The 26,934-nt window shown below is 38.9% G+C and overlaps 2 protein-coding genes across 5 annotated transcripts; one reads left to right on the top strand and one right to left on the bottom strand.

Moving 5' to 3' along the window:
* Positions 1-73: 73 nt before the first annotated feature.
* traf3ip1 (TNF receptor-associated factor 3 interacting protein 1) lies at positions 74-20,946 on the bottom strand. 2 transcript variants are annotated; one of them, XM_056389620.1, is made up of 17 exons: positions 20,700-20,946; positions 19,101-19,169; positions 16,601-16,762; positions 15,708-15,836; positions 15,084-15,509; positions 14,919-14,993; positions 14,651-14,671; positions 14,425-14,448; positions 13,175-13,250; positions 12,746-12,766; positions 11,185-11,272; positions 9,699-9,785; positions 9,310-9,445; positions 9,185-9,221; positions 8,976-9,052; positions 3,407-3,624; positions 74-2,965 (listed from the first exon to the last, which is right to left on the bottom strand). In XM_056389620.1, the coding sequence occupies exons 1-17, from the start codon at positions 20,820-20,822 to the stop codon at positions 2,800-2,802; spliced, it is 1,935 nt and encodes a 644-aa protein (XP_056245595.1). In that variant the 5' UTR covers positions 20,823-20,946; the 3' UTR covers positions 74-2,799. The 2 variants fall into 2 exon arrangements, with proteins under 2 accessions (XP_056245595.1, XP_056245596.1); XM_056389621.1 differs by lacking the exon at positions 14,651-14,671.
* Positions 20,947-21,374: 428 nt separating this feature from the next.
* agr1 (anterior gradient 1) lies at positions 21,375-26,740 on the top strand. 3 transcript variants are annotated; one of them, XM_056389622.1, is made up of 8 exons: positions 21,375-21,611; positions 22,533-22,651; positions 22,856-22,919; positions 23,570-23,622; positions 24,269-24,345; positions 24,792-24,855; positions 25,476-25,559; positions 26,550-26,740. In XM_056389622.1, the coding sequence occupies exons 1-8, from the start codon at positions 21,541-21,543 to the stop codon at positions 26,597-26,599; spliced, it is 582 nt and encodes a 193-aa protein (XP_056245597.1). In that variant the 5' UTR covers positions 21,375-21,540; the 3' UTR covers positions 26,600-26,740. The 3 variants fall into 3 exon arrangements, with proteins under 3 accessions (XP_056245597.1, XP_056245598.1, XP_056245599.1); XM_056389623.1 differs by lacking the exon at positions 21,375-21,611 and adding an exon at positions 21,823-21,901 and having other exon boundaries at positions 26,550-26,737; XM_056389624.1 differs by lacking the exon at positions 21,375-21,611 and adding an exon at positions 21,846-21,866 and having other exon boundaries at positions 26,550-26,737.
* The last annotated feature ends 194 nt before the right edge of the window (positions 26,741-26,934 follow it).

Below are 26,934 nucleotides of genomic sequence, written 5' to 3'. Positions count from 1 at the left end.
TGTAACGCTCTCTTTAACTGCTCTCAGCAACGGTCACTTCTTTCAACTGACTCTTAAAAATAAGAAAAGGCAATTATGTATTGCAATGTAACCATTTATTTCACTCCACTACAAAATTATATAATTATTTGAACTATGATACAGTTTCCACATATACATAATGTACAGTTTAAAGAGAAAGTGAGGATATGATACAAGTAGTGTACAGTGAAAATAATCCTTTCATATAACATATGAACATATTTTCCATGAGTTTTGCTTGTAACATTTCTGAATTCTTTCAACAGGTTAATGTTCTTGTTTATATGTGACGGACTAAATATAATACTGATATGAACATGGAGTAAAATCAGACTAAATGAAAGTACATTTTGACTGTTGAACCCTTACAGTGAATAGCTCTCAAATGAATAGCATTAATGAAGATATTTCCCACTGAAGAAATCCAGTCTGTCCCTTTTTAAAGATATTTGAGTAAGTTATATTTTTTCCTGTAACCACTAATTCCCACAAACCGTTTAAAATGACAACATTTTCCAGTTAGAATTTTCCTACATTTCAGACTACTGGCTGTTTGTACAACGCACCATTTCTAGCTGTATCTTTTCATCGTTGTCAAAAATGAATACGTTTTTTACGATCCATTTACAAATTGCCTTTTTCCCTTAAATATACCAAGCGATGACATTACTAGTATCACATAGCTAACTCATGTTCTTAGCACAGACGTTGTGTCATCTATTCTATTGATAATCCATTGATTTAATGAGGCAATGGAAGTGGAAACATCAGTCTGGGCAGAAAGTAAATATTTTGGTGGTCTATGCAGAGAAGAGAGCAGTCACGGCACAGTATGTTTGATCATCACTTCACATCCAAACAAATGTAACTGGTTTTGATAACTGCAATCGCTGATCATTATTGAAAAAAAAAAAGTTGATTACATTCATCAATCCAACTAGGATGTCACAGGAAGTGTTTGTTTTTTTTAAATTATAAACACTGGCAGTCTGGATCCTCTGGGAGGCAATTCTGCAGTAGAACTAACAGAGGTAGCAACTGCATGTGTACAAGTATTAACAACAATGTAAAATGACATTTGTACTGTTACTTAAATATGATAACTGCATTTTCATTCAGGGTGAGATAGGCCACTATGGACGGAAACATTTGTATTTGTGTTTCATTCTTTCATTCACAAAACACTGAGATGTTTCCATTCTCTGAGTTTTGAGGAAAACTAGGACAGTGGCTACTTTCATTCTCTCATCTCTACAACTATCTGTGCTAATGCAATTATCAGCCTTGTATTGCTTCATATTTTCATATTAGCTACATGTATAAAGCAAATTTTTGACGCCACAAAATAAACTTGTAAAATAATATATATATTTTAAAATTTATAAAGATTTGAAAGTTCACACAAAAATGCCATCTAACCAAACATTATGTCAAACTCCAAAAACTATGTGTTTGGCAAATTCTACAGTACAAATAAAGAGGAGGGACCTCTATGATGGTGGCTATCCTGCATGCTCACTGCACAGAGAATGGATATATGATTTTTTGTTCCTCAAAGTACATTCAATTAGTGTGTCTATGTCATGTTTTATAAGGTAGGTATACAAGAAAAAATCTAACACTACTTTGCTGCCAGAAAGCTTTTCTAAGAAATCCTAAGGTTCCTCCTCTAATCTAATCAAAGTGCCACGGTGCTTCAAAAATGTAAGAGTGACTGAAATAACATGTACGTCGACTGTGAGTATCGGTTTCTATAAGATGGGATAAAGTTGTTGTTGTAAGCAAAGGAAAAGGTTGTTGAAAACGGAACCCTTTGTTAGGGAGAGTAGCTGGAGGGTAGCAGCTTGAAAACAAAGGTTTGGAAGAAAAACAAAAGATCATTATGAAAAGAAAAAGGTTCCTGGACAAATTCAGACCAAGGTACCACAGTCATATAACAACCATATCAGTCCACTAAGCCACACAGGACCCTCCACATAAATTCTAAATTTTTCCAGGCAAGACAAAGATAATGTATTTTAACTTTCCTCCTGTTTTCAACCAATTGAATGTGCAGCAATTATATTTAATTGCTGTTGTGGAGCTAGTCCAATAGCACTACAGCAGATGTAATAATCATTATAGAAAAGAGCAAATGAACCAGAACACAAGCCTGCTTATTACTCCATGCAAACTGCTCCTCCTGTGTACAACAGTAACAGTAACAAGTCTTCGTAACTGGGAAATTTCATGTTAGGTGTACCATACTCTTTAATTACTAGTTACTTAAAAGAACAAGAAAATACATGACAACTGAGTGTGTGGAATAATCAAGCATTAAAACACAACTATCTAGTCTAACTATCATGAGCTGCGCACTGGCTCATTCCAAAGGCACCATTACCGAACAGGGGTGAAGGATGGGGTTAGGTTAGTGTGCAGAGCAGGAAGATCAATTTCATTTATTCATGTATTTATCTGTCAGTCTTAGCAGCTGGTACATCTCCAACTTCACCATCCACTTTATACATTTTATTACCGACTTATGTTAGAATAGAGTCAGACCTCTAAAGCATCGCATGGTGCTTTTATTCACCAACAAATGACAGATGATCCCCCCCTTTTTGTGAAGGACTATGTCTGGGACCATCTCCTGTTCTGACAGGAAAACCTAAAAGTGCAATGTTTGGTTGCATCCCACATTATCTCCAAGGAAAATGGTCTTGCCATTATTCTGAATGGAGATACTGTCTTCAGTGCATTTTTAGAAGTATTTCTCTGTGGACCTTGTTTCTCACTTCAGGTTCTGGAAGAGAAGTTGATTCCTGTCACCATCTTCTGGATCTTCTCTTCATTCTTCAGTATGTTGGACCTCACAGCACAAATCTTGTCCTGCTGGTCCTTGATCAGCTGCTCCAGCTCAGCTAGTTCAACTTTGAGAGGCTCCACTGCCCGGTCTGTCGCTCTGTATGCACACATAAAAACAAAGAGGGAATCATTAACTACTTACATGAATTACCTCAGAATGAGTTGAGACACCGCCCATGGTGACCAGCAAATACAATGATGGAACACTCATATGTTGTTGATAAGATGTTTTTCTCAAGCAGCACCTCAGAGTTTCTCATCACTTTCAGTTTAAGTATGACAACACATCACACAATATGTAAAATGACGTCGTGAAACAAAGAGTTGATATTCCATCCTTCCATCCTTTCACCATAGCAAGATAAGACAATTATTTTGCCTTATTTTGAAGGCAGCACTGAAAGTAGAAGTACTGGAATCAGCAAATGTGATAGAAAGTTAGCACCCCTGAATGAGAGTCTGTATACGAACCAGTGCTGGAAATAAAAAGACTATATTCAATAACACATTAAAGGACGTTGTGTAGGTGCCAACACACCTCTGCTCTTGCAGCAAGGCCTGTGCGTGCTCCTTGTTCTCCCGTCGCCAGGTGTGCAGTTCAGCCTGCATGGCGTCCATGTCCTCCTGGATGTAGTCCATGATCTTACCCAGAGGCAAGGAGCTGCGGCACACCGTCTGGATGGATGAGCGCAGCCGTTCAATCTCCCTCGTCACCATGTCCTGCTCTTTCTTCTGCGCTGCTTCAGAGACCAAGTTCTGGAAGGTGGTATGATGGGCGAGTTGTGAGGGATAAAAACAATAATGCCATCAACTTACAAAGCATACAAACATCAAATATAATTCTGGGAGGGGAACTACTCATTAATTTCATGAGCATGTTGTAGTACATCAAAGTCTTATTGGGTAAAGAAAGAAGCTAAAATGTGTTCTTATAATCTGCTTGTTTTATCACTCAGCACTGTATCAAACAGCTGTAAGAATACACACAAAATCACTTGTGTGTCCCTAGAGCAAACATAATAAACCCTCTTTAGGAATTCTACCTTTGCCAGCAACTAAAGCAAGGCTGCATTTAGTGGTTTAGGATTTCAAGGCTAAAAATGTTAGGCAGGAATTCTACCAACCTAGCTGTATATATAAAGATCAAACGTGTGGCTGAATTGTGTCGGCCAAAGTAGGGGGACTGGCTGACGGGCTGGTGAAGGCTTCCAGTGTATGGTGTGTGGTTGAGGAGGGGTTTGCTGTATCCCAATTACACTCAGTCCCTTAATGGGGAAAAGGAGGGGAAGGTATCAGGGAAGGACCTCCCTTGGCAGGGAGCAAACCGAAGGATGTTTGCTCAGCTGGGATTCGCAAGGCCTCTGAGTGTGTATGTGTGTGTGTGTGGGTGTGTGTGTGTGTGTGTGTGTGTGGGTGTGTGTGTAATGCAAAAGCACTCAGTACTGCAACCCCAAAGCCACACATACAAACACCAAGCAGAGGATCAGGCGAAGCATACAGTGGACACACACAGCCCCCACCCGCACTCCTGGTCTTAAAGTCTTGTTTATTTTAGTAACAGGCTGTGGCAGTGGGGTTATTTTACTACAGTATTGAGTAACAACTACTACACTTATTCATCCTTTCAAGTCTTGGCCCAATTTATGCCATTTGGCTCCACAGATGGGAGCACCTGCCTTCATCAGGCAGCAGAAATCATAATTGCGACAGTGTGTAAACTAAATGACAGCTTCCTCTTCAAAACACACAATCTGTCATACAGCCCGCTCCGGTAGGTGCATATAGCATTTTCCTTATCAAGCCATTCATTCAAAACAAACTAAACGACTCAGTAATTACAATTTTAAAAGACAGCTTGACTAGACCAGACCACACTGCAGAAATGACATCAAACACCATTGTTTGCCATCATTTCTTTTCAGGAAGCAAGTACAAATTTCTGACAACCTCACTCTTTGTTACCCGTCTGTGGTGGCTCACGAGTGTGAGGGTTGAAATGCCTTGGCTCAGCGGTCCCCCCACAAGGTGGGTGGCTTTCCACTGGGTGCCGTGAACCCTGCAGCTAGACAAACACTCTACGGCTCATTCGGCCTGCCTGGCTGCGGTTTGCTCTACATAGCCCAGACAGGACCCATGGCTTCGTTCTATTTGCCGTCCTCTTGCTACCTTAGCCCCCCCCCCCCTCTGTTGGAAAATAAAAAACTTGGCGTGAAAGCATGACCCCTGGTTCGTGTGCACTCTGTCCGGGTGGATATAAATCACTGCTTTATGGAGGTCTCTGTCGGGGTCTACAAGACCTATGTGCTCCTAGTTTTCCTTTTTCTCACCCAGATCACAGAACAATATTTAGACGTGGTGACCACAGAGGAGTAGGAGGTGAGCGAGGAGGAAGGGGGGGGCAGGTTTTCCCATTATCTCAGACATGATGAAAGCTCCAGGCAATGGAGAAGACAGAGGCTCTCGCTGATGCTAGACAAGGCAGGTGGACTAACAGGAGGTAGCTAGGTCTGGTGTTTCATACCTACAGTATCATATCGTAGTCTGAGCTATGTCTATCTTCTGAAAGTACGTAGATAAATATTCTAATCTTGTTTTGATCAGCGTTGAAAGATAAAATGTTGGTTCAGTTGAATCTTATGCTTTAACTAAAAACTCAGTGCTTGGCTCTCCTTCAAAGGAAGGACAACAGAATGAAATACTCATGGGCTATAACACTGCAAGGTACACTACAATGTGAAATTCACCCTGTCATCACATGCCTAATTAGCTTAATTAGGAAATACGTGCAAAAATGTGCTTTATGGACTGCTTATAGGGATTTTCTGTGGCAAGAGAAAAACATTCTTCAAAGTATCCTCTGACATGAAAAATAGCTTGCAAGCATGGGACCTGTCAGGGGTGGAGGAACCTCTAGGGTATCATTAACTAGAAAAACAAAAATGTAAACACTAGTTTTACAGCTGATAATGAGAAATCAGCTTCTATTAGAGGGCAGCAAGCCTCACTCAGTACTGTTCATTTATCAGCTTCTGGTTGGAATAAGAGGATGAGAGACAAATGTAATATAAAAACCTCTCACTGGAGCTTTGCCCATAATCAAGATGAATCAATTTAAGATTTGTTAAAGTTAAAGTTGTGATGGCTAAAATGTCAGTTGCTGATGACCATCAAGGTTTATGAACGCACGTGGATTCCTCTCACATCACCACCAACTCAAATGTGAAAAAACAAGTTTTGTCAAAGTATGTTATAGATCAGCAAAGACCACATATAACAACTGCAGAGCTTCTGGGAACAATTCCCTTAGCTACTGGTGCCCATTTGGACACTGACACACACTCTGATGGTTTTTACAGTGTGTTCCTCTGGCAGATCTGAGAGGTGAGCCAGGGAGTGAAGCTTAGGAGGAGAATTGGCTCTGTACGTTGTTTATGGGCTTCCTAGCCATTTTTCATAGAAAGCCATTTAAAAGTCTAGCTAGATCATAAAAATAGCTTGGAGTCGGTGAGGTGAGGAGAAAAGCTTATAGCCAATGAGGTTACAGGATGTTGTTGCAAGGTCACTGTAGCCCCTTGGGGAGACAACTGAGAACACCATCCTGGGCTATGGGGTGAACTGAAAGGAAACTTCCTAAGGGACCAATGGCTTTAGTAACTAACAATCTAGAGCTATATTTAAATAAGGTGGCTTGCCATTCAAACATTCTCAGGGAGGGAATAGGTAGCTTTAAGGTTTTTGAAGGCCTCTGATCATGATTAAAACATGTTGTCAAGGCTGAGGTTTGTGGCAGCTTCAGGTAGGTACTCCTCAAAAACTTAACCAAATTCCTAACAAGTCAATATGACCTCTACAAAAGTAATATAACTAATGGAATGCCACAGGGTCATTTCCTTGTGTTTCCACAAAAAACGCTGAATGTTTATGAAGACACAGAGGTCTGCAGAGAGGAGTATTTATTTTCTTGACAATTCTGCAGAGGGAATTCTGGCCCTTCTCCTCCGTGCCTCTCACTCAACAGCCATCCATTTGTGCGCCACAGGGTTTATTTATACATTACAAACGTTCATCAAGGCTAATTTGATGGGGGTAAAGAAAAGGGGGAAAAGAGTACACAAAAATTCTTATGAAAACGCAGCTGCTGCAAGGGGCAGATTCTGTCTAAATAAAAGGAGAAGTATCTTGGAATAATATACAATGCTGCCGAGGGGTCACAAGGAAGGTCATCCCCATAAATATACAGCAAAGGCTTTGGTTGCACACATAGTGGCGGTAAATGGCAAAATACAATCATTTGATTGTTGAAGTATTTCCTTTATTTATATCGGTACAGAAATGGAGCGTTTGCATTAACAATATCAAAATTAATTTAGGAATGACAAAACACAGAAACAACATAAAGGCTGCATTTCCAGAAAATGTACTAAAAGAACATGATGTTGAGTATTAACGTAAGGGAATTTGTGACTTATTCAGAAACTGTGTTTTGATAAACATCAGCGTTTTGAAAAATGAATTTCAGCAGCTGAAATTTCAGACCTGTCATACCACATAGAATGAGGAAGCTCAATATTTACATTTTTGTCCCTGCGTGTTTTACCATGATTACAAGAAAAAAAAAACGACTCCATTAAGCTGACCTCTCCACCCTTTCATGTCAGGAAGGAAGTCATTATAGTTCTTTATACAGCTGACGAGGCAAGGCCAGTAATGATGGAGGGGTGGACTGAACTAGTGCTATGTGCAGACATACCTGCTCTAAGCTGCCCCTGCAGACCATACAGGATACCATGAAATGAAGGTTTGAAACCCCTGAAAGCTGAGGAGGCTGCATTAAGAAAATTTGGATAAACTTTACAAGGCTCTGCTCATGTTACACAAAGAGCTCTGCTATTCTGGATGTTTTGCCTGTGTGTGTTTGACTGGAACTGAATTAACTTTTGACATAAATTCTTCTTAAGAGAAGTGTTAAGGTGGGTAGAGATATGTAAAAACTATATATAACACACATATGAAAAAGGTGGATAAATGCCAGGCCTTTAAATTCCTGTTGAGCTATTTCAGTTTACTGGTGGCGCAGCTACAACATCAGGTGTGAGTTATGAGGAATGATGTCTGAGACCGCAGTTAGGGAGGGAATAGATGAGGAGCCTTTGTGCATGAGTGACAGTCCAAAATAGTGCATCTATTGGAGTCAGGGTGGTCAGCTAAGAAGGGATGCAGGGAGAGTATGCTTCAGTGGGGAGGACCACCCAAAGCAGACAGTGTACACCACCTCACACCATAGAGTACAGACAAAACTGTAAGCTTCACACTGATTCACATTCCAAATAACGATGAAAGAGCACCGCTCTCTCTGGCTAATAAATAAGCTGACAGAAGGGAATGAGTAATGGTAGCAATGCGTCACCTTGACAAAGCTGGTCTATCATGTCTAATATGAAGTCTAGCCCAAAGAGGAGATGAGAAGAAAGGTCTTACTAGAACATCTGAGCCTGTGTGCAGTGAAGTTTTTAGTGAAAGCGTCAAAATACAACAAGACTGAAAACCCGAATGACTGAAAAATGTTTGTGCAGTGTCTGTTTTCTGCAATAACCTGTACACATGTAAGAAAACAGTGAGATAAGAAAGATTACCCTAAAAGTTCCCAAGATGACTGATATTCTGAAACTGTACACAGCACAGAGAAGTCTGCAACAAAAACAACATCAAGCATACCTAAAGCATTGAGCAACCCCAGAAAACAAGCTAATTTTGCTCCAGACATCTTGATGTGTGTATCAGTTGTGTGTGGTCTGTTAGAGGCCATACTTGCCCTGCCTGGTTATCAGCCCTTCAGCTTCATTGAAGGGGAACATTTTTGTGGTTTCAAGGCAGTGCAATTACACCTTTCCACTTCATTTGTTTATATATTTCTTTTGATAATAACCAGTGTTGCACTGGGCATGGTCAAAATGCTTACCCTGGGAAGCTACATTTCCAGAAACAATGGCTGGTAGAACTGATGGTGAAGTTTAACATGGTCTCTTGTGTCAATGAGCTGGAGAGAACTAGGCTGGTACTGCCCTCTAGTGGAGATGGAAAAGATCTACTACTATAAGAGCACCTACCTGGTCTTTAGATTTGGAGGAAGATGGCGATAATTCATAGTCTTTCTTGGTTTCAAGGATCTTTTTCACAAGGCCACCTAAGGTGAGAGAAACAGCAAGAGGAGAAGTGAAAGATCTACTTCATCAAACCACCAGGTGGGAGAGAGATCAAAAGGCATTATTATGACTTTCAAAATAAGGGCGAACTAGAAGGAAATGTGACTGCGTACCGTGTTTCTCTTCACTGTCTATTTCTTGTGGACGATCCTGTAAAAGAAAAAAAAAATGTTCGATAACTATCCCGGACTTACGTTTATCGATGGCATTTAAACAACTCACTGTTCAAGTCACTCACCACCTCCATCTCAGGAGCATCTGAGGGCGGAGGGACAGCCTCCTCCACGAGAAATTGTTCATCTTCATCCTCCTCATCCTCAGATAGCTTCTTCCCTTCCATGATGACAGGTGCTGAGGGCTTGGCACTTGACAGTCTGGAAGAAAGACAAAGAAAGTAAATATTTAAAGTAATATGGTTTGTACTGTATGACATGTCATCTTGTGGCTAACTGGTTAGACTTGCTCCACTTACTCCATTATTAAACAATTACAAACATTATCTTTATGCAGTGTGCTGATTCAATTTGGTTTAATAATCTAAGAGATCAATCTGTCCCACTGTCAGGAACCGTCCTGGCCACTATAAATGAGACTTATGACATCAGTGAATATGTGTAGTGAACTTACCTCTCAGCTGAGTTCACATCAGTGTAACTCTCCTGTCTCTTGACTCGAGGAGGTGCTGGGCGAGCACTGCCAGGCCGTGCTATTCGTCTGTTGCATTGGGATTAAAGGATTGTACATATTACTGAAAAAAACTGTTAAACTATCAATTTTAAAACTAAATATGTTCACATTTATACAAGTCATTTTTGTTTAGTTTCACAAGCTATGTTATTTCTCTTACAGGACTAATTCTCTGTTAACAGCTCTGTGGGATTTTCCAAATGTCTATTTTGCGACGGCTACGCTGAGTCATTCAGATTTTGGGATAAGAACCATTGCTTGGAACAATAAACTCTCACAGAATTAATAAAACTGCTATAACACAGCTGCCCAACCAATTTTAGCCAATTAGTCAGTTAAATATCAGAACAGTCTCAATTATCCAAATTAAGGCAATTATTCAACTGTGAATTCTACTGGAATTGATCCTGGATTGGTTTGAGAAGCAAAACTACAACAACTTTAAATAAATAAATGCAATAGTATGCAATGCAATAACACTCAAATTAGATTCACTATAATTACTTCATTATTATAATTATACAAATCAACATCGCTCTGACACAGTCTCATCAAAACACTCTGAGCTTCATCAATGTAATATTTATTTCATGACAACTGTGCAGTATTGCATTATATTGAATATCGTTCAGGTATTGGTCATAGTGTGCACATGTTTATATACATGTTTGACAATCGAATTAAGTGAAACCACATTTATTTGTATAGTATTTTATGATGATCATATTGTCAAGTAGAAATTCATTATGCTTGTTCTTCAAGATTACTCCTAACTATATAGATTTGAAAGAGAAGAAAACTATATCATGCACACATACAAAGATTTCCATAAGTTTTGGATCCTGTCACAGAAATTAAATAGGTGCTAAGTTGTTTCTACATTTACGTGGGTCTTCCTTGGTGAAACTACAATGGTGCAATGCTTTAAATGTTGCTGTTGCAAAGAATTGTGGGACATTATCTCCTTTCCTTTGGTAAAGGATGGTCCAATGTATCCTATGCTAAAGGAGATAAAAAAAAGGAAGCACTGATGCTCCTTTCCTCAGTATTTAGAGAATTCGACCAGTTGTTATCATGGCGCCACTTAGATACCTCCGGGTCATTTCACTCAGTTAGGAACCTTCCTAAGCAAAAAAGCGCAACCCTTGTCTCCTGCTCTTCCTCCATCTGACCACCAGATGTCCTCCCTGTCACTTGTCTCCAATTCTCTATCACGAGGCTTTCCCCACCCACCTACACACCTGTTCCCATTCCCCTCATTAGCTCCCCTGCATATGCACCAGCCCTTTTCCACAGTCATGTTCTTTGTAGACTGCTGTCTAGCCATCCTGCCAGTTTGGGTCCTCCCTACCTCTGCTTTGCAAACCAACTGTAACAAACTCAGCATAGTGTTTGCTAAGTGAGTGAAGGTGTTGACTGTACAGACCTGGAAGTCATGTCAGATGGCACTGAGGAGCCTGCAGCATCTCCATTATCCTGAGGGACAGGTCTCTGGGCTAACTGAGCATCTCCATCTGTGAAAGGATCACAATGTCTTGTAGTTAGATCAGTACAATATAGCAAGGATTAGGGCTATGCATAGCATGGTGAATTGTGAGAGTTAAGTGCACTCCTTTGTAACAAATGTCTACTAATGTTCTTTTCTCCGGCTTAAATGCTGCCACTCTAAAAAAAAACAAACATCTCCAGCTACTAACACTGGCATGATTTAGCCATATAAGCTTAGCTTTTGCGTCTTTACACTGACCTCCACCTCACACTAAGGATGAATTTGAGTGCTCTATTGTAAAACTCCCTGCCTCCCTTCCTATGCTTGGAAGAGTAACTTAAAACCCACTGAAAGTTGTATCTTTGCTGACCTTCAATACTTTAATTTCACACCTGGATGCAGTGATGTACAGCTGTACTTGTGGATCATGTGACATCACTGTTGGGGGAGGTTACAGGTTCAACAAAGCAAATTTCTGACCACACCAAAGGAAGCTTTTAACCAGAAAGGGCAATAGAGCAGCTTTTTAGCCTGGTGTTTAGTTGCACTCCAAGATGTGCTGCTTAATTGTCAACAGAATGAATAAGTAAACTCAAAAGACAGGACATTCTCATGTGCTCCTTTTGTGGAATAAACTTCCAGTTGCTGTTCCAGCTCCCTGTTCTGCTGTGTGCCTTAAGTCTGGCCCTGGTCCGCCCTTGTATTCTGTTGTGTGCCTTGCTGTGAACCTGCTGACTCCTCTTGCTTCTGCCAAGTGGGCAAACTTTGTTCTTTTCTCTTGGATTTAGAATGATGTGAAGACTCACTATCGGACCCATACATAGATTTTATATTTTTATACTTTTGGACTTAACACTGAACTTTTCTGGAATTTCTATAAGCCATTATAACTCTCTGTTTATTTCTGCAAATGTCTTTGTGTATTTCCCACATACAGCTCCTATTCTAGAGTTTGGGCTAGGTCAGGAGCCGTTGCAACTACAGGCCAGTTAAGCCCATTGAGACACTGTATCTGATATTGGGTTTTTCAAATAAACTTGACTGACTTGCTCAGAATATCATTGCCCTTAATCACTTGGTCAGTAACTCATTCACTCACTGACTGACTGCCCTCGGTTTCTGGCTCATGGAGTCAGAACCCAAAGTAGCATTCTGACATTTTGGGGAAGATATTTCTTTGCTGCTTTACTCTGAGTCAGATGAGAAGATCAATTAATTTTATGCCTTGTGATTTCAGTACAGAGGAAAGTAACATAGCTGCGCTAAGTTAAAAGTCATCACCAAATGTATGGGTTATTTAGCTTATTTATGAGGATGATCAATGGCAGTACTCTCCTTATTTACTGCAGCTTACCATTGCAATCCTAAAAATGCATCTTTGATCAGTGCATGTTTTTAATGTTGACCCCATTTCCACAGAAAAAATTCTTGTGTGACGTTAAAAACCTTTATATGCTCCTCTGTATGCGGCTGCATAAGAGAGACAGAGGACACTTACCTCCCTCACTGTCAGATTCATCTGTTGAGAGTAAAAACAAGGTATTGTTGGTGTCCTTTCTAGTACATTTACCAAAATTGCAGTGATATTTACTTAATTTCATGCGACATGCAAAGTGTAGAATATGAAAAACAGATGAATCAAGAGGCTGTGTATCTTTGCAATATTTTTAGGAAAATGTTTTTGTAGAAAACGTTTTCTCACTGTCATTTCTATGACGCTTTTATTGTCTCTGTCAAATGTAGTCCTGCTGAGTCACCTACCTCCCATAAGGGAACTAGTCAGTGATTTTATAACACAAGTGAAGTGCAAACAGAAAGCAGTCAACTGTCAACATTATATGAGACAACTGTATTAACTATGTGAGATGTGTTATACTATAGGTGATTAATATAGTGTGTTAAGGGGAGAGTGGGTTTGGGGGATTACCTTGACCTCCAATTTTGGGTCTCCGCCTCTGCCCTTTGGCAGATGAAGGCCGAGGTAACCTAGCTGGACTGTCTGACTGTGAGAGGAGAGACAAGCAGGAAAAAGACACAATTTTAGGATAATAAGCACCAAAAGGCAACACGTCACTTACTAATGCTTGGGATAGTTTGGAGAAACCTTTTTACGTTTGGTTCTCTATTATGCTAACTATGACCATTCATCATTTTCTTTGTTAAGTTTAAGGTACACTGAGTTGCTATTAAGCAGAAATTAACATGCCAAATTATCTTTTAAACCACACATGCAGACATGCAAAATATGAAAATTAAGAGTTGTAAAGAATAACCAGTGAAGTGTGGTTGTTACGGTCAATATAGATTATTATTTACACCCAATATCAGCTAAACATACTGGATCAGATATCAAAAAACATACAACGTATACTTTTACCAGTATATAAATATCTGCATGGAGCAACATTCTAGCATGGTAAACAAGCAGTTTCCTTTTGGAAAAGCAAAATGAAAGAAGGCAAAGTGAGAGACAGAATAGGAATTGGAAGCTTCAACATCAGAAATGTAATAAACTTTTTGCAGAGGCCTCATGCAAAAAAAATATACAGCAATGGAGTTGAATGAGGGTTATATTATTTGTATTTTGTGCCAGAGCAACGAAATATTGTTGGATGGAATAATAAAAACCCTCGCCCACCAAAACATCAACAAAATAAAGCTGAAATGGAGCTGTATATTGTAATATAATTGTGCTAGGTAACCAACTCCTTTCCATATTTGAAACAGGGCAATTTTATGCTTAACTGAACACTCAAGCCTTGCTAAACATTTCATCTTTGAAATGGCTGAACAAGCAAGTTAGTGAACTCAGTTGTTTTACAGCTGACTTATGGAGCTAAAACATTCAGTATGGCCCATGTCATTAGTAAGTCTGACAGCACACTGGTTGACTTTTGATTTAGCATTGCAAAAGTGATCCAGAGTAAACAGCTGCATTGCTTACACACAGGGAATTCCCTTGTGGGAGCAGGAAAGCTGTTGAATGCAAAGTGCATGTAATTTTACAAAATAAAGCTGGAAGCACGCAAGTTGCACATGAATGACGACAACTTTAAAGACATTCAAAACGGATAAATAAATATTGGATTCTAATTACACTGCCAGATACTCGATACATCATTTTCTGCAATTAAACAGTGTTATTGAGCCATCTCTGCTAGTACAGTAAATTCTTACCTGGTTATCAACTGCATCTGCAGGCTGTACACAGCAAAGAAAACTGCGTTATGTAACGTCACATTTATCATTGACAGTTAATAAGAGCAAATGAGACCTCACATGCCTTATACACTACAGTCCATATTAGCACTAAATCAAGCAGCCAGTAAAGCCATTCTAAGACTAAAATGTCTGCAATATACAGGTCTAATTTTCTACTGATTGTCTCTGCGGGGTTGAATACCTCTTCACTTGGGTTTGGTTCCTTGGAAGAATAAGAGGCACAACATTAGAAAATAAATTTGACTTTTTTATGACCTGTATAAAATGTTAAAAAGTTTAATTTTTCAACTATGTAAACAAATAAAATCAGTGACTAACTCTAAATTTCTTAATTGGCTGATTAAACATACAGGAAACTACACCATACTGTAACTGCAGATGAGAAAATCAAATGAACTCAAAATAAGTGTAATATTAAAAAGTGTGTACTTTTGGCCAAAGGAACTTACAGCTGGCACAGGTTTGGCTGTTTTGCTGGGCTCTTCAGGGCTGGGTTTTTGCTGTGGTTCCTCTGACACTCTGGCCTAAACACAAACATACACATTAAATGTAAATATTGGCATTTTGTTGTCGATATGTATGTGTAAAATGTGTGTGGGCTTAAGAAGTTGTACCTTGCTACTGCCATTCTCTACACTTTTGTTCCTCTCGTCCCCCTCTTTGTGACGCTCTCTTTCTTTCTCCCGCTCTTTGTCTCTCTCTCGTCGTTTTTCCTTGTCTCGTTCCCCTTCTCTGTGGGAATCCCTCTCTCTTGTCTTTTCTCGCTCTTTTTCCCTTTCTCGATCCCTCTCTCTGTCCTTCACTTTGTCCCTGTCTTTAACTCGTCCTTTGTCTCTATCCTTGTCTCGCTCCCGGTCTCGGCTCTTGTCTTTGTCACGGTCTTTGCCGCGGTCCTGTTCACTGCGGTGGTGCTTGTCAGAACGCTCCCTGTCCCGGTGGTGCTCTTTCTCCCCATCCCTACGTCGACTCTCCTGCTCCTTGGGCTGGTCTGGGTCCTTCTGGTCCCTGCTCCCACTGCGCTCTGTAATCTTTTTCTTGTCCTGGAATAGAAAATATCAAAACAAAGGGTGAGGACTTAATGCTAGCCACAGCCACATGCTGAAAAATTCATAATTTAAACATATTTGTTTGTAAACCAACAGTGCAACTTGCAAGGCTTAAGCCTAACACAGAAAATACATTTCACATCATACGTCGGATTGAGCAGTATGTGACTGAGTGGGGCTAAAGACTCTTACCTGACTATCCAGGTGACGTTCACGTCCTTCCCTATTCTCCTTGTCCTGGGACCTGGAGGTACTAGCCTTGGTCTTCATGTCCACCTTTTCTCCTGCAAGTACTCGCTTCACTGCATCTTCACTGGACAGCTAGAGTTTATTTGCAGGAGAGCCATTTAATTTAATACAGCGATAATATTAATGAGTAACATTTACTGTTGTTTCACTGAGTGTTTAACAAGAACGACAGTGTAGCATACATAGGAATGTCTACAAATCATGTCAGAAAGAATCTCCCTTTGTAAAGTGTCATTAAGCAAAACACTACATTTCCTTGTTTCTTACAATAGAGGTGGATAACCCAACCTTCTGGTAATATGTTGCCCATATTTGTTTGGATTATGAATTCAACAGTTGGCCCATTCTTACACATCGCCCCTTTAAAGACTTCTCATGTTTTCATTACTTTTGTTTCATACAAGTTGAAAAACCTGAAATACTGTCTCTATTACAATTGTAACCATATGGCTTCAAAACAGCAAAGTCATGTTGCATAAAATCTGAGAGGAATACATTTAGATTGTTAAGAACTTTCTGCATGACATGATATCAAAATACAGCCATCCCCCAGGCACCAGCTCATCTGGTTACACTCCATCTCCAGGGTGCAATTAAAACATTTCAGAGTTCTCCCTGAGGTGGCTAGACAGTTTTGCCAAGAGTATAATATTTTGATGTGAAAGCTGATAAACACAGAATTTCCTTTTTATGTAGAGCCATATATTTGTGTCTCCAGCATAACAGAGACAACAATGTCAATGAATTTGAGAAATTGGAGAAATGGAATTTGAGTGCTTTAAATTTCACAGTCAGCTTTTCAGTGTGTGTGTGTTTAATCCTCCAAAAAGACAGACCTTGTTGAGGCAGCACTTGGCGATGGCCTGCAGCAGCTCATTGGTTTTCTCAGGCTCATGGCCAGCTACAATGCGTGCCGGCTTTGCTGCCAGGGGCTCACCACTCACCAGCATCACGACATCTATGGCTTTCTGGAGGAAGACTATCTTAGAGTCCTTATCCTGCAAAGATAAAATATGCTGTGATACCCAGGAGAGTGCACAGGAGAGAAACAAGATACCATCTGCTTGTGAGAGTAAAGGACCTCCAATGGGAGTTATTTTCCAATACAGTTTAGAATGATTTAACCCTTGAGAAATGTATATTCAGAGTTCAACCTAAGTTACTCCTACCATGCAACAATTCTACATACCATGCATAGTTGATGAGTACTCAGTCCAGTTTAGTCCAATCTGTCCTCACATATAATTTCTGACTATGGTGGGCCCACAGTTTGTTTGCACACTCTGACTGCTCTCCCCTCCTGACCAGGCTACTTAAATTAATATGTTATATTTTACTCAGCAAGGTGTGAATCTTACAAGTAATCTTATACACGTTATAATTGTGACTTAACTCTCAATGTAATCTAGTGTGGTGTAATGGTTAGATTTCTCAAAATGACATCTAACAATTCAAGAGAAAATCTTGAATATTGAAGTGCCAATGAGTAACAGAAAACCTGGCTTTATAACAAGGACTGCTGCAGACAGGGAAGAGAAAACTAATATCCACTACTCCTTTAATCCAATCCTTGAATTAGGTGTGTATTTTGTATACATATTCTGATGGGCAAGCTTTAATATGTATTGTCAACCATGTATTGTACTTTTCATTTCATTAAATTTCATACTGCTGTGAAACTAAAGATAAGTTTTCAACAACATGGACAATAAAGCTCCTACCATTAATACTAAGATTAACATTCTAGTAGACGTGTAATAGAACAGACACTATTCCAGGCAAATGACCCAGGTAAGCAGTGCTTCTAGTCTATCAGCCTGCTGCATCTGAGAAGCCTGCCAACTGTGTAACATAAGGATTTGTAGCTGGTGCAACCACCTGGTCTGTAACATCTGATAATTGCCAAGCCTTTGCAGTGTTCCTTTCATGACATTTCTATTCAGTAACATGCTCTTGCACAGAGGCCTGTAAAGAATTACTTTAAAAATATTTAAAAAAATAATTTTAAAATACAAAATTGACATAAAATATTAGAGGGAATGAGTGGGAGGTAATAAATTAAAATGTTTCAGAAAATTTCAGATAATATATGAAGAGCAGTGCATTATTGTAGATCTCTAAAAAATATGATGTATGTGACTGTAACATTACATTCAAATCGGAATGGAGGTTCTAATAATCTAATCAACACGTAGGGGCTATTGTATGTTTGTATCGCCGCAGGCTTGATTATTGTGATATTCCTGTCAGGTCTACCCAAAAACAATCTAGCTAAAATTGATTGTCAGTTTTAGTATAGAAAAAAAATCTTTCCTAGTTCATAAAGTACTGCATGATCAATACTTTTGGTGAGCACCTTTTAGCTCTTGTACCTCTGAAGCAACGTGCCCAATGATCTGAAAGAAGCTTAAGTAGAGTATGTCTACATTTAGCCACTTAAATTTGTCTTTCAACATAAACTTACAACCTAACTGACTATTATCTATAAACATTTTTGTAATTGATAATAATATCTAAGAGGACTTGGAAATGTCATCATTATGTACTATTATGGGTTTCCGTTTTATCTTTGAATATTTGAATATAAATAATAAATATTTGAATATTTGTGTCAAGGGCAGTAGTTTCAGTAAGAAAGTTGCTTAAATAATGAAATCACATTTTCACAATTGTTAATTCACCTATAATATCCTGTAAAATACATATGAACAATCACTATGTTTAAGAGATCATTTGATATATCAGATTCACCCAGATTTTGGGTGAATGCCTCTCTCTATTAAATATTTGCCTACACTCATCAATCAACTTGTTGCACCACCAAGATACGACCTATGACAGTGCATAAAGAAACCATCTAAATTGTAAATACAACCATGACAAATTAAATTTGCTTTAAGTTGTAAAGCTTCTAGTTTGAACACATTTTCTCCTCCTAGCCTATCACCTTCCAATTCAGTATTGATTTGGGGTCAGATCTCAAGCAGCAGACTTGAGTTCTGACACCTTGACAGGCCTCACAGTCATGTCCTGCCAGATCCTCTCACTCAGAGAATGTTACACAGGCAGCGTTTAAGGTTACCTCCACACACAGACACCCTCAGACTGTCCCATACAACACAGAGGTGATCTCCTACACAAGTAAGGCTACTGCTTAAGACATTCATACATATTTTGTACACAAGAAAGCATATCAACAGAGAGAAATAAATAGGAGAACAAGACTATAATAACTAAAGAATAGGGATATCTGTTTGTGTAGCAGGCGGCCAGGAGGTAGACAAACAAATAGCCAAAAAACAGTTTGACCAGGTGGACTGTGTGTAGTCAACTTACCTTAACATTATCTGACTTCATTTCATTCTCTCCATACAGGCCTTTCATAAAACCAGTGGTCCTTATGACCTGAAAGTGGTGAGAAATAAAAGTTCCATGCTTAATCATTAGATAATTTGCAATATTAACCATACAGGTCTGCAGTATATACTTCTACATCAACAGTGAAAATTCAGTTGTTGGACAATCCGATCATGAAGTCAAACACATCAAAAGAAAGGAGTCACACGTTTCAACACGCTTCCCTTTATCAAATATACATGAAGCTAAGGTGAAATATGAGACTGCCCAACAGGGGGAGAGTGAGAATGAGATCTCACTTCTGTTTAGAAAAGTGAAACAGATTTTACTCTGCTTGACATCTAAAATCAAAGGATTTGTTGTGTGTAAAAAGAAAGAAAATGTAGTTGAGAAGAAGCAGTGTTGTGTGTGATGCAGTGGTTCCTATGCTATTTTATGTAGCACTTAATGGTAACATTAATATTTACCTATGTTACTTGGCCTACTACTAATACTTTTCTACCAGTGTTTGTGCTGGTAAAGTGTCCCTTGTAGGATATCATTATCAACATCAATAGATACCAGTTTATATCAGAAGCAGTCACTAGTTGGTTTCCAAATCTGACCAGATGAGGATATGTTGGTATCAAAAAAGTTTTTGTTTTAACCTTATTTGTGAACCTGAAGCTTTCCAATGCCCACTTGGTATATCCTGACAACACTCTCAATCTGAATAACAAACCATCTGACCCATTCAGTCCCACAGTCTAAACTGATCCCAACATCCTAGGAATCAGTAATTTTTGTAGTAAGATTCTAAGTCCTTCCCAAAAGCTTCACGTGTATCTGTAACTTAACCATATACGTGTATGTACCTTAACTTATTTTGCAAGCAGCTTTGAACAACAGCTAGAATCCAGAACGGTAAAAATATTTTCTTTATCCACAGTGACTAAGTTAATCAAAGCATAACGTAGTTAAACCTTAGTTTCCTCTCTTATCCAGCAGCCCAACTGCGATAAGCTGCTGAACATCCGTGATCTCAACGTGACGGCTTCAAAGAAGCAGACAAATTTAGCCAACTTAGCTCCCACAATCGATTCATCACGGTTAGCTAACCACAATGGACAAAAAATGGTTTGTTTATTCCTGTGCGGGCTCAAGTCGTGCCTAGCAACTAGACGACGCCGTTGACATGGCTAGCTAACCAGTTATCACACGGTATTAACTTAACCGACAACCTGACATCGTATTACTGGTGAATGTTAGCAATTCTTCTTTTGGTTGATGATTGACCTTGGTGGTTTAACTGCTTGGTCAGCTTTATTCGTGCTACAACAGACAATTTGATAGCTTGAGAAAAGCTCTGAAGGCGTAACGTTCCCTCGAAGTTAATGTTACTAAACTCTCTTGGTTAGCTTAGTTCATGCTAACGCTGGTGCACTAGCTAGCTAACTGTTTGGCTTATGTGCGTTTTAAATGACACACGTCCTGTTGGAGTTAGCCTTTTTATTATGCTCATAGGCAAAATAGACTCTGATGTTATTTAAACATACGTCAGCTTGCTAACCTAATGTAACATTAGCAGATAAGTCTCACCTCACTGAAGATGTCGTGGAGGTATCGAAACGGGGGCTTGCTTAGCAGTTTCTCCGTGAGAGGCGGTTTCTTAATCACTTTGCCCAGTGTGTCCTGGGTCTTTCTTACCAAAGCTGCATTCATCACAGCAGTTGAACGCAAAGCCAAGTAATTTAAGCACAGAAGCAACGGCAAAAACTAGTCCGGAGTGAGAAAACTTGGTTGGCTCTGTCGCCTGGTTGCTATGTCAATATTCTGCAATCCCACAGTGCATCATTACTAAGAACTGCGCCTGCGCTGAGGGTTTACGGTTGCTAAGCGCTGTCTGTGTCCATAGCAACAGCTAACAATCTTTACTGATCTTCAACAAAGCTGTTGTAGAGCAAAGATAGATAGATAGATAGATAGATAGATAGATAGATAGATAGATAGATAGATAGATAGATAGATAGATAGATAGATAGATAGATGTGTCATGACAAATATTGTGTTCATATTATTGTGATGTGGCTCTCTCTCAGGCAGTTTCTGGCACATCTGTGTGCAAAGTGCATAGCTAAAAGGAAGCAGCTAAATGGCTAAAAATGAATGCCATATAAAAAACTGATATATGATGAGTATGAAAAAGTGTTTCTGGATATCTGAGTGGTGTTTATAAACCTGTGTTGTCAGATGGAGTGCAGTTCAATTCAAATTTTGCAGCACTTGACAGTTAACCCAAAGAACTTTCTGAAACAGATGGTCTTGCCTATACAGAGCTCTGATCTCAACATCATGAAGTCAATCTGGGATTACACAAAAGGAGACAGAAGACAGTGAGAGAGCCTGAATCCACAGAAAAAACAATGGCAAATTCTCCAAGATGCTTGGAACAACCTACCTGCGTCAACTGAAAAAGAACTGGTGCTTTTATAAAGGCAAAGGGCAGTCACAGTAAGTTTGATTAGGGTGTTTCTGTTTACTGCAATTGGTATGAAGTTAACCGATAGATAAAAACTACTCATGGCGTTTTTATTAAAGGTATTACCACTTTAATTTTAATGCTTGCAACTTACATCAGTCTGTATCACTCTGCCTGTGTTTTAGTGAGTGGTTAGCCCTCTTTGTTTATAGCACACTACTTTGATATACCTGTTTGGTGAGTTCAGTTGAAAGAAACATTTGACAAAAGAGAGGGCATATAGAGTGGTGAGTGCAGATTCTTGTTGCTTCATTCTGTCAAGGTAAGACATCTACTCTGTGCAACTTCAAGTGAAATACATGAATTATGAAATACATTTTATATGAAAAATTATAGGCTATATTGTTTTAATAGCTACTGCCTCCTTGTTGTTACTGAAAATGCTGTATAATAAGGGGTTTCCAGAGATTTTAAGTAATTGTTTTAAACCTACTACTTGACACTGATGCCTTTAAAAGTTATGGTGATGGTACACTGTTTTATATCAAATGTTAATAGTTCAATACATAAACAGTGAAGTAAAAGATTTGCATTTTTATTTTCATACCAAAAATATGTGAACATGTAAGAATGACAGCTCACAAAATGAATTCTGTAACATGGCAGCAGCTTGAGTTCTTAATAATGGTGCAGATTTTATATGAAAATGACCTTTCTTTCTTAACTGCTTCATCGACATTGTTGCTTTATGTACAGTCATTTGAATCGCAGCCTTGTCAAGCTTGTTTGGCGAGTCAGCATTACAGAGGACAATATGAGTAAGAGATATCTGTAAAGTGTGCTGTCAGCCAGCAGAGCGATTGCTGCTCTGGGTCAAAAGTCAAAATGTCTTCCAAATGAACACCTCCCTGAATTTCAATTCTTTCTAATCTACCTGCCAACTGTCACTACAGTTCTCTCAAAGGACAGGAAGTGATGCTTCGCTGGGTCTTGCTTGCTTTGTTCTTTGGTATCTGTGCAAGTGCCGGAGACCAAAAAAAAAAGAAAGAGAAGCTCCAGTCCCTGTCAAGAGGTGAGTGATGCTCCTTTATTCAAGCACTCACAACTGTAGTTTCCTTCTCAAGAATAATTAGCAAACAAAATTCATAGCTGTCAGTTGGATTTTGTGTCACAACACAAACATATAAAGTCTTGAATTTGAACTTCTCTTAAGAAGGAACTCAGTTAATATAATGAAACCATATTGTTGCTGACTTCATTATTTTTTTCCCTGCAGGATGGGGGGATAATATTAGTTGGGTCAAAAGTTATGAAGAGGGCCTGTCAAAGATGGTCAATAGGTAAGGCTCTGCACCATGACAACAGCCCTGAATGTTTCTTTATTCTGTCTGGATATGAGTATTTGGCTGTGAGAACAGAATTTCAATGGGAAACTGAAGTTCACGTCCTCTAATTCGTTGCTACAGCTGCACCTTCAAGGCTGGAGTCTGACAGATGGCATGCATATGAATTACTATCACCCTGCAGAAAGCAGAGCGTATCACTTACAGCTACTGAAAATACTGATTACTATAATTACTTTAATGAGATGCCTATTATATTTACTGTATGTTAATTTTGTTTTATACATCTGTAAATAGCATACTATTTATATGCATTCTGTGTATTGGCATGGGATTTCACCCTAATTATCCTACTTATAAATCCATGAGGGTGATTAGGTGGCTCAGTGTTTAAGGTTGGGGTTAAAATTTTGCATTATGCAGAACTACATCTGTTCGAGTACATTTTGCTCCTCTCATGGAATATAGCTCAATTTCTGTCCCATAAAAGCAAATTATTATTCTATTTTTTTTATCATCACTCTTTTAAAGTCTGGCATGGCAACTTTCTCAGGGACTATGTTATGCATGACTGCATTCACACCCAACACTGTGCATATTGTTCTGAAGAATGTGTCGACTGTCTCTCTGTGGTTTTCTTCTCACAGTCAGAAGCCTCTGATGGTCATCCATCATCGAGACGACTGCCCGTACAGTCAAGGTGCTGCAGCGACTATGCTTCATTACTTTTTTTTTTAATGTATAAATATAAGCTTGCACATCCTGCACTGCCCTTCTGACCCAGACTTGGGTTTGGTCTCATGGGGAACCAAACAGGTACATTCCATAATACCTGCCAAGCAGGATACGAAATAGCAAAGAATTATATTCATAAATCACTCAGCTGGCTTCCTGGAAGTAAGCTCAATGGAAGTGTCCACCAGGATTTCTTCACACATAAACAATAAAGACCACCTACAGGTCAAAGTCTGGCTTTCATTTTTACCAGCTTTGAGGAAAGAAGCAGAATATTTTGCACCCTCCATTTGAATGCCTCAACATACTGATCATTACTTTGTTAGGTTCACAACTCAGCCAAACTATCTGGGAAGAATTTAAACCATTTAGCTTATTATATTGAGCAACATGAATATCAGACATGGATATTCTGCAGGTCCCACTTATTAAAACTTGTTACTAACTTGCTTGACATCCTCTTTCCAAAAGTACAAAAGTTTGGTGCATGGGCCAAAAGTTTAAAAACACAACCTGTGATAAGTGAAAATGCCTCACCCACTTGCACATGTGCTCCTTTTTCTGTCGAATATGAAATGTTATAATGAAACTAAACAGAATTATCTCAGCAGCACTGAAGAAGGCGTTTGTTGCTGAAAAGTCCATCCAGAAAATGGCCAAAGAGGATTTCATCATGCTCAACTTGGTGGTAATTAAACAACTGTGGTATATGAAGAAACTCTTTTCCACGGCAATGCAATATGCAAATATAGAAATCAGCACTCAAGGACAGAATATCAAAATCCTGACTGAGTGAATAATATAAAGGGTTAATGAGATAAAACAGGTTAGCTGTATAGTGGGATTTTAAACTAGTATTTTGTTGTTTGTAGTATATACACACTGTATATATATATATATATATATAATATATATATATATATATATATATATATGTATAGTCTCTAAGCATTATATTCATTAAATATCATTACTATATTCATTGTTTAATTAATCAAATATTTGGAGGTGAATCTTGGACAATATCAAGCATAATTATGTGCAACAAACAGCTGCCTTCTGCTAAATAGACACACTATTTGTATTTGTAGTAATGGACAAACTGCTGTTTATATTTTGTGTTTTTTTTTACAGGAAGACAGCAACGACAAGCATCAGGCACCTGACGGATACTACGTTCCTCGAATACTCTTTGTTGGTAAATATTTAAATAATGAATCATCATTTGGTCAGTTGAAAACATTTATTTCCCCTATAAGCCTTTAAATTTCGGCCAAACTTGTTCGAATGACAAAATTAACTTCCTGCTGTGTCCTCTGTTTGGTCCAGTTTTTGGCCCTGGGCTGATTTGTATATATTTCTTTGGAATGCTTAAGAATCTCACAGTAGTTTTTATGTCTTTTTAGCAGAAGAGGGATTCAAGCATAATCAATGGCATAGATATGGGGCTGATGAGAGGGAAAGGAATACAGATGAACAGACTCTGCAGTTCTGTATTCTTAATGATGGTGTGGAGAGTGTTGGGGAAACTAGGGCTGGATATTCTCTTTTAACTCAGTCCTGAATAGCCACTCTTGCAGCTGTAAGACGTCACCCCCTCGGTTTTTCGCTATAATTGACACCTGTCGTCTGTTTGCTTTATTCTTTCTTACATTTTTCTTTGCTCCACCACTTTATCAGTTTCATTGTTTCCACTGCAAGTTGCTTTTAAAGACAGTTCCGGAAACACAAGCGGTTAACTAAACAAACAGCAGCAACAGCAGAACGGCTCTGACAGTCAAATAATCGCTCTCCTCAGCAACCTTTGTCTTTCTGCAGATCCGACCATGACTGTGCGCGCAGACATTGCAGGAAAGTACAGCAACCACCTCTACACTTACACGCCTGATGACATGGAACATCGTGAGTGACCATCCACTCTAATGACAGTTTACACCAGTATGAAGACACACTGAACCCACACTGTTCACTGTGTTTTGACAGAAGTGACAGACTTTATTTATGAAGTGGGTCTGACAGAGAGAACAGTTAGCAAGGGGCTTTGACAGGTTTGAGGTTTCAGCAAGAGGAGCTGGGTTTATAACACCAGTGCTCAAACTACTTTAAGAAATTCTATGTATGTTTCAACACATTAATGTGTCAAATTTGCAGAGTTAAGTTCAATTTACCAAAAAAGGAAGCAGGTGGTTTTAATGCAGAGATGATATTAATTAACAAAATAGTCAAACAAATCACTTGAAACAACATTGATCTGGCAACACTGATCAAAACAGTAAATAAAAGTGTTTTCCTGTAATATCATTGACCCATGAATGAGAAGTCCTTTCATATATGTTTGAATTTGAGATGAAAAAGTCTGCATTTTGTGTGACTGAAATTTCTATCCCTATCCCTATGATCATAGTCAGCGCTGGTGTAAACAAACCTTTAACTGGAGCAGAAAACAGTAGCAGCTTAGCTTTAGTTGTTGTTTTGTGTCTTATTGTATTGTATGTATTAAAAAAAAGATGTTTAATATTAATTTGATAATGATGTCTGTTGTCCTGTCAAAACAGTTTTGGTTAAAACAGGAAAACAGAAGAATAAACGGTTTGATTTGGATGACCTGTGTATGATCTTGAAAAGTGAGCAGACTTCATAGTACAAGGCTCCTCTGGGCTTCAGAAAATCTGCAGCTCTCCTTCCAAGATATATTTGTGAAACTGCAGTCACCACTTACTTTGGGCCAAGACACAATAATAAAAACATCTATTCATACAACGTAGAGTAACAGTATGTACACTATGTCAAAATCTGATTCATGCAGCTTGTATAGCCTTTATTTATAAGCTATTCCACTGAGGAAAAGAGAACCTTGGTCTTTATTCATATTTGTCATTTCTTTTTCAACAGTGGCCAAAAACATGAAGAAAGCCAAAGTCCTGCTGCACGCTGAGCTCTAGCATGACTCTGACGTCCGACGTCTCTCCATCCTCCAGTCATGCTGGGCTGCCTGCTACGTGTCAGCACTCAAATGTTTACACACTGCTCAGTGATCAATAAAACTAAAATAAATGATCAGGAAGTGAAGCGTATAAGCGTAGTAATTGTGCTAATGAAGTCCTGTGGGTATTGAAGGTTGCACAACTTTTGGATTTTTTAGTTACACTTCAATTCTACTTTATATCATTTAAAAACAAAAAAGCAAACATGATATTCAGTTTTCTTTAAGAATTTAGAGGCTTCACACTGATAACACATTTAGATGTTCTTTTTATGATTGTATTGCCCCAAAGGT

This window comes from Seriola aureovittata, chromosome 11 (assembly GCF_021018895.1).
Source record: "Seriola aureovittata isolate HTS-2021-v1 ecotype China chromosome 11, ASM2101889v1, whole genome shotgun sequence".
NCBI lineage: Eukaryota > Metazoa > Chordata > Actinopteri > Carangiformes > Carangidae > Seriola > Seriola aureovittata.
Note: the sequence above shows the minus strand (reverse complement) of the source record. Positions and strands in the feature narration are given on the sequence as shown.

What these genes read in the sequence shown, in the direction of transcription:
- agr1 (XM_056389622.1), top strand. Translation starts at nt 21,541, where the DNA reads ATGCTTGGAACAACCTACCTGCGTCAACTGAAAAAGAACTGGTGCTTT. An exon ending in CTGTCAAAGATGGTCAATAG is followed by an intron (nt 22,920 to 23,569) that starts GTAAGGCTCTGC and finishes TTCTTCTCACAG; the next exon opens with TCAGAAGCCTCTGATGGTCA. An exon ending in TCCTCGAATACTCTTTGTTG is followed by an intron (nt 24,856 to 25,475) that starts GTAAATATTTAA and finishes GTCTTTCTGCAG; the next exon opens with ATCCGACCATGACTGTGCGC.
- traf3ip1 (XM_056389620.1), bottom strand. Translation starts at nt 20,822, where the DNA reads ATGAATGCAGCTTTGGTAAGAAAGACCCAGGACACACTGGGCAAAGTG. An exon ending in AACGTCACCTGGATAGTCAG is followed by an intron (nt 15,510 to 15,707) that starts GTAAGAGTCTTT and finishes TTTCTATTCCAG; the next exon opens with GACAAGAAAAAGATTACAGA. An exon ending in TGAATCTGACAGTGAGGGAG is followed by an intron (nt 11,273 to 12,745) that starts GTAAGTGTCCTC and finishes ATCCTTTCACAG; the next exon opens with ATGGAGATGCTCAGTTAGCC.